This window comes from Corvus brachyrhynchos, unplaced genomic scaffold, assembly GCF_000691975.1.
Source record: "Corvus brachyrhynchos isolate BGI_N302 unplaced genomic scaffold, ASM69197v1 scaffold267, whole genome shotgun sequence".
NCBI classification, from domain to species: Eukaryota; Metazoa; Chordata; class Aves; order Passeriformes; family Corvidae; genus Corvus; species Corvus brachyrhynchos.
In genome coordinates, this window is record NW_008239124.1 from 22500 (window position 1) to 30035 (window position 7536).

Sequence of the window (7536 nt, forward strand, 5' to 3'; positions counted from 1 at the left end):
GGGGGGAGAGCCCCCGAAAGGATTGTATCAAGCATCCTGGATCCTCTGCAGAAGGAAAGCCAGATGTATTCTCTTTAACCTCGGCATGGGATTTCTCCTGAGCCATCATAGTCTCATAAATCACTCTCCAGGAGGGAAGCATATTTGCAACCTCCTTATCCCCTTTTGTAGCACAATTCCATAACTTGACTCCCACTTCGTCGCACAGTTTTTTAGTGAAAATTGTAGACGGGGTAACCCCTGGCAGCTTGGCTTCTGTCCATTTCAGCATGACTTTTAGGTCATGCAAAGACAGAAGTTTGCCATGCTTATCTAGTAATTTAGTTCAAATACGTCTCTTTCTTGGGCAGACATTCCGTTAACCCATGTTCCCCACAGCTCACCTCCTTATCCTGGAGGGATTCTTTGCTGCCCAGTTCCTGCTTCCTCTCAGCAGCACTTAAATCCTGTGGGGCATGCCGTCAGCCACTCAGATTAGGCGGATCTTCGCTTTCTCACACGGGAGCACCATTTGTCGGCAATTGAGAGACAGGACGCAGCTTGATGCAAGCAAAAGCCGTTTATTGTTTCTACAGCATGGCTTATATACTCTTTCTACTACCTTAGTAAAAAACCGCAACATTCATGTTTCCTAGCAACATTGATTAACTACCGTCTTGCATGATTTCTCTTAAGCAAGACACAATGTAATACATAACGTTCCTTCTACTTTCTTCAAGTTCTTGTTTGCTGTTCCCAGGGCTTGTGGCCCACTAAGGTTAAAATGTCCACATCGCTTACCAACTCTGCAGAACTTTCTGCTCGACTTCCCAACTGTGTCTCCATATAAGACGGTCTGAGTGTCCTTGGAGAGCAGGCCTGGAGAGGCTTTGTTATGTCTATCTAGCATGAGAAAGCAGAAGTTAACAGGCTACAAGAAACTTCAGAGTTACACACTAGGCAGTACAGTGATTTGAAAAATATGAAAGTTAAAACCTAAGTCATCAGGGCTTATGGTCAGTTCATCACCTGTTGTTTCTCCTGCTGCTCAGGGAGATGAGTCGTTCCCCTGCTCAACCATGGGGTCTCTCCCACAGGAGATTGTTCTCCATGAACTGCTGCAACATGGGTCACTCTTCCACAGGATGCAGTCCTTCAGGGACAGGCTGCTCCAGCGTGGGACCCCAGGGGGTCACAAGTCCTACCAGGAAACCTGCTCTGGTATGGGTCTCTGTTGCTGTTGTCAGCAGGGATGGCGTGAAGAAGGACACAGAATCCAAATCCAGGATAAATTTGGATTATTTAATTAATTACAGACTCATTTATATAGCTTTGTTTGCAATAGTGGTATAACATCATTGGGTGCTTGACCATCCACCTCCCAGAGTGATTGGCTGAACGGTATAACACCCATTTCCAAAATATTTTTCCCAGTGTTGAAAACAAGACACAAACAGCTTGCACCTGCAATATAGTTTACAAAACAGCAAACCATTTTACAAGCTAGTTTGCATGAGAAAGGAGACTTTCACAGGCGGCTGTAAAAACTGGAAAATTTTCTCTGCCAGCCTTTCTCAGCATCTATAGGTCTCCTCCACAGACTGCAGGTAGATCTCTGCATCCTTGTGGTCTTCCATGGGCTGCAGGGTCTCAGCTGCCTCACCATGGTCTTCACCACGGGCTGCAGAGGAATCCCAGCTCTGGTGCCTTGAGCACCTCCGCCGCCTCCTCCGCTGACCTTGGTATCTGCAAAGTTGTTCTTCTCATATTCTCACCCTGCTCTGGCCACAATTACAACTGCCCAATACTTTTTTCTTCTTCTTAAATATGTTATCACAGAGGCATTACCACCATTTCTGAGTGGCCCAGCCTTGGCCAGCGGCACGTCCGTCTTTGAAGCTGCCAGGGACTGGCTCTGCTGGGCATGGGGGAAGCTTCTGGCAGCTTCTCATAGAAGCCACCCCTGTATCCCCCCCACTATCAAAGCTTGGCCATGCAAACCAAATACAAAAATTATTATAGCATTGTATAGCATATGTTTCTCTAAATGTACATTTTTAATATTTCAGTTTTCTCTTGATTCTGGATTGACAGCTGGGCCAAGCCTCAAAACAGTAGCAGAAGCTAATATCACTGTAAGCTTGAGGAGTCTTCCACTTCTCACAGTGCTAAAAATTTTTGTGTCCTTGCATCTCTGCATGCTGTTTGTAGAAGTGGCACTGCTACAGGAAGAAAGTGTCTTCTGTTGCTAGTTTACTAAAAGACCAGATAGTTAATCGAAACAGTTCTACGACAGTGTTCTTGCACCAAATGAAGCCACAAGAGGTTATTAAATGCAGAAAAATTAATGAAGGGGTGTATTGAGGACCTTGCACAAAGAAAACTTACACAAAAATGCTTGTCCAAGGAAATGTGGCTTGAGAATGTCATGCTGAGTGAGTCTGCTTCAGCCTAGCCCCCAGCAGAATTTGTGCATGGTCCCAAGGGTTGGATGTGTGCCTGCCCAATGTCATTTGGATGAAAGGAAATGGAGGAATACTTGTGTATGGAGGGGAGGGCATATGGCTGTGATCCCTTCCTGCACATCTTCTGCTGGCAATGTTTCAGTGAGAAATACAGATCATCCCTGCAGTGCACACAGCTGAGCCACCTGGGAAAATGATGCTCAGGAAGCACAAATGGAAGGATCTACTCAGACAAAATACAGGTCAGGGAAATAAAACCTAGCAAATGCTAGAGGAAATGAACCAAGTGAAACAAAGGGAGAAATTTGGTTTTTTGTTGTTTTTTTTATTTTATTTTATTTAGTGGTGGACTGATTCTTATGCTTTAGGAAAGAAGTGTGGAGGTTAAAAATGTGTATATTATGTACTGTTGCTGGTCATGTGAAAGCAGTGCTGCCCCAGGGGTGCTCACAGGTCTGCAAGTTCCCCCATGTGCTATGCTTTGCCTGAGTTTGTTAGTCTCCTTCTCTGCATGTTATATTCGAGTACACAAATTTACTGTTACCTTCCATGATGTTTCCCTGTAGCCTCTCTTTTTGCTTAATTTTAACTAGATGTGAATGTTTAGGCAGCCTTTGCAATAAAAAATATATTAACAATATACATCTGTTACTAGCACTGTTAGGTGAGATAATTTGGGATACCAGTTAAGGCTTTTCTTCCTTTTTGTCCCTCAGCAGGCCCTAAGAGTCTTAGACTGTATAAAAACATTAACTTTGGAAAATTGTCAAATTGTGACTGAAATGGCTGAAACGGAAGTTTGAAACCATCAGTGGAGGAGAAAACTGGAGTGGATTTGTGAGGTTGGGAAACTTAGGAAAGGAGAGGAGAAGATGCAAGGTGGAGAACAAGAGCAGATGTGTAAAGACCATGCTGTGTTTCACTGATAAGCAGATGCCTAGCAGCAGCAGCATATGCACAGACTGCTCCAGGGCAATCAGCTTGTGCTTTTGGAGTTGCATGAGGCCCTTGGACTCCTGGGGAGTGGCTCAGGATGGGTGCTGAAGTGTGGTCTCTGGGGGGTGACTCAGGGGTGGCAGACAGATGGGACTGGCTGACACTGGAGGAGTGGATTTGCCTGACTGTGCTACAAGAGGAAGTCCACACTATAGTGTGTGGATGTGAGAATTACCAGACAGCATTTGTCCTGCAGAGCTGCTGGGGAGCTGTGTTGGTGCATGGGCATGTGCCCAGGTGAGCTTGGTGGGACCAAGGGCGGTCTGGTAGAGACACTTGTGGGTGTCTCTGTGGGTGTGTGTGGGCTGCAGGCTACAAGCTACAAACAAGTTAAAATTCTGTGGTTTTCAGAGGGTTCATGGAAGGATTAAGTACAGTTGCAATAAAAATACTTCTTGCTGGGTGTATAAAACTTTACATGTCAATTTTTTTCTTTTGGGGAGATAGCAAAACATTATTTAGGTTTCTTGTAGCAATGATAAATGACGACTCACGGACTCCCTTTGGCAATCGCAGAGAGAAATTGTTTATTGCAAAAATACCAGGCCTTTTATTGCTGCATTCAGATGCTAAGCTCTTATCTGTTTACATTCTTGTGAAGAAAAACAAACATGCATTGGCTGCCTGCCACTGCAGGTATTGCTGTTCACCTGTTCTCTTACCCAATCAGCTTTCTGATCACGCAGTGTTCATGTGTACCCCTAACCAATCAACACCCCAAACACAAGGTGTCCACAAGCTGGTTATATAACTTGTTTTCTGGTTATAGAACTTGTTTTTTGTCTTTCATGCCACCTGTACACTTCCCAGAGTACCTTTCATGAATTGTCAGAGAGCAAGAGTGAACAAAGTGAGCAAAGGCCTTCTACTTATTCTATGGGACTTTTCTTGCCTGCTGCAGTTTCCTTTTTTACTGTATCACCTCTGTTTCCCTCTCAAATGAGATGGAATAAGGGGTTGCTTGTTTGTGCTATGGCTCATTAAAGGAGGGTGTTAGAGGAGCAGTCCCATTGGACTCATATTCTTTAGAAACTCCAGTATTTGGTACTCTTAGGGCAAAACACAGGTGTGAAATCAATGTGACATGCACCTTTGTGTCAGTGCATGGCTGCTCTGCTTTTCCAACTGCTTCTCGCTACCATGTGTAGGACATAAAGTATGGCAGATGGCATTTAAAAAATGTAATACACTATGTATTTGAGAAGGAAAATCCTTATTTCTACTGAAAGTTTACTGGTTTTATTGTACTTTATGGGGGCTTTCTGGCTTTGGATATTTCACTGAAGAAGTCATAGCAATGGCACCTTAACTTCAGCTTAACAGTCTGTGTTAATAATTGTTTTTAAAATGATGATTTGTATTAAATTGCAAACAATTTAATTTTAGTTGAATTACCAGCTGATTGAATACCCACAAGAAGTGGATATCAGAATATAGATTCAGGGGACTTCCCTCCTATGTCAGGATGTTTAATTTTATATCAGCTTAGAAGGGAGACAAACAAGACTTTGTGACGTGCACCTCAGGAAACATTCCCACCCAAGGGAGACTCTGAAAAGAGTCCAAGTGGAGTGGCTTTCACATGGTATTTTATTTACTTGCCTGTTGTGGTTTGAAGCTGGCTAGGTGCCAAGCCCCACGAAATCACACCCCACTCAGTTTTTTGTTCATTAAGGTTTTACTTGTACACTGACTGTCCCATTAGAGCCTCTGGCTAGATCTAGCCTCTGGCTAGATCAAATCTGAGCCATTTTACAGTGTGGCCAGGAATCGTTTCCTATTTATCACTTTTTTTTCTGCTTCTATCTGCATTTCTCAGAGCAGGGATTAAAATAACTTTTGGAAAAATTTTTCATCTGTTAATTCATCATTTGTTTCCTTTCTAGGCCGAATTCACCAAGCTATGGTAACATCTCTAAATGAAGATAATGAAAGCGTAACTGTTGAATGGATTGAAAATGGAGATACTAAAGGCAAAGAGGTAAACCTAATTATTTTAGAACTTTTCTCTTTTAAAAATGGGTCATCTACATGAATTATGCTTTGGAATTTGCACTGGAAATTGGGAAAATATAAATCTGTAGTGGTTTGATCCAAAATACTCATTACTGTTTACCTTCTGTGAGATAAGAATTAGGAGAAATGCAAAGCAGGCACCAAACTTGAAAGAATATATAGAAGTTTATTAATAGACCTAAAAGAAGGGAAAAAAAAATAAAATCATACCACACCTTCAGAACATTTCTCCTCCCCCCACCTTTCTCCCTTCTCCCACTGACAATGTAAAGGAAAATGTAAAAAGACAACCCTGGAGATGTTCAGTCTGTTTACCACTTCCATAATAACCTTGTCCAGTTAATTTAGGAAGAGGAGTCTCTCTTACTCATGCTATGGAGACATTATCACAATGAGACAGCTGCCCGGGTTGGTTCTCTGCTCGTATGTGAGAGTCCCCTCCAACAACTTGCAGCTTTCCCCACAACTGCTTTCGAGGGTCCAATCTTGAGCTAATGGGGTACAATTTTAAGGTTGAGCCGTTTAGAAACAAAAGTTCTTTTCACCCATCTCTGGGAGCATTTCCATCTCTGAGAATAGAGGCCCTCCCCTTCCCTGGGAGGAAAAGGGTCCTCATCATCTTCATCTCTAGGACCATCTCTGGGAGTATTCCTAGGAACAGAGGTCTTTTCCTTCCAATTGGAGCAAGAGTCCTCATCGCTTCCATTTCTCCCTGTTCAAATTTCTCTTAAAATCACAGCTGCTTCAGCATTTGCTTGTTTCAGTACAGGTACTTTTGCTCACAAGTTGAATGCTCCACCCCCCATGCTTTCATGAAATTACAACGGGTACTCTAATATATCATAGTCCATCACCACCATAGCTTTACCAGAGGCAGTCAAAATTCTAAGTGGCTTAAAAAATTGTCCATATTCAAACTAGCCAGCTGATAGGTTCTGCCAGGTCATAGAGGAGCTGTAAGCACCCCTTTGCAAGAACATCACTTCCAGGACTATGCTTGCTAACCCATGACAAAATCTTAATTTACTTAACTGTTGCCTTTTTCAACCTAGAAATGAAACTTGAGATAGTTTTAGTATAGGAGGTAATATAAAAGTGGATCTTTATTTGGAGGCCTCCAGAGGCAGTTATGGGGAATGTCCACAAAAGCCCACCCCTACAGGGGGTGCATACAGTTTTATAGGTTTAATAAATTAGTGTAATTGACAAAAAAGCACCAATTAGGAGCACAAGTGGTGAGGCAATTCCCCCCCCCTCGGTCAAGCCCCTTCTAAGTCTTCCCCCCCTCAGTACTAGTTGTACTGTTTATCTCGAAGAGTTGTTCTCAATCTTGGTAGCCAGGAAGAAGCAAGATAGCATAGGGGCCTTGTACCCCCCAGGGCTTGGAGCTCTGGAATTTGTTTTGTCAGAAAGAGAAACCTAGGGAAAGGGCATGGAAAAGTACTGGGAAAACTAGCCACTAATACAATAGGCTACAATATATGTGTAAAGAATACAGAGAATATACAAGGGGAAAAAAGGCAAAAACCAAAACAGCATCAGAGGATTCTTTGGTTACAGACTGTTTTGAATGGGAGTTATTAGGCAAATGCTGGTTTCTGTTGTATTAAATTTGACTTCCTGAGCTCTTCGTTAAAGCTTTTATATAGTGCTTTTCATCTTTTGATTTTGAAACATTACAAAGGCTGAACTTGTTACCCCTTTTTGCAAGTAGAAAAATCAAATTTTCAAGAGGGAGAATGACTTGCATTTCAGACAGGAAGACAGTGGGAGCTGGATTAAAAATCGTTTTCTGTTTGTATTATTGAGGGATTGAACTGCTAGTTTGTTTGTTTGTTTTAGGCAATAATTTTCCAGCCCTGCTTTCTTTAAGAAACTGTGTGTCTTGGTTTTGAAAGACAGGTGTCTGCTAAGGAAGGCAGAAGCCTCCCTTGAAGTGGCAGATATAACCCCTTTCCCTCTGAGTTATTATATTTTGAAATCAAGGGCCTTTAGGCAAAGATGTGGGAAATAAGAATAACAGTTCTTTACTATATATATATATATATATGTATATAACCAGTCAAACAAAACAACAACA

At 42.4% G+C, this 7536-nt stretch overlaps 1 protein-coding gene across 3 annotated transcripts in view; it reads left to right on the forward strand.

Moving 5' to 3' along the window:
* Positions 1-5328: 5328 nt before the first annotated feature.
* Positions 5329-7536, forward strand: part of LOC103619546 (kinesin-like protein KIF2A) — a 78692-nt gene continuing 76484 nt past the window's right edge. For 2 of the 3 annotated variants that reach the window (XM_008638094.2, XM_008638096.2), the window contains exon 1: positions 5335-5421. In XM_008638094.2, the coding sequence (XP_008636316.1) occupies positions 5344-5421 (78 nt within the window). In that variant the 5' untranslated portion in view covers positions 5335-5343. Of the gene's footprint in view, positions 5422-7536 lie in introns of all 3 variants that reach the window. The other variant, XM_008638095.2, reaches the window with a different exon arrangement.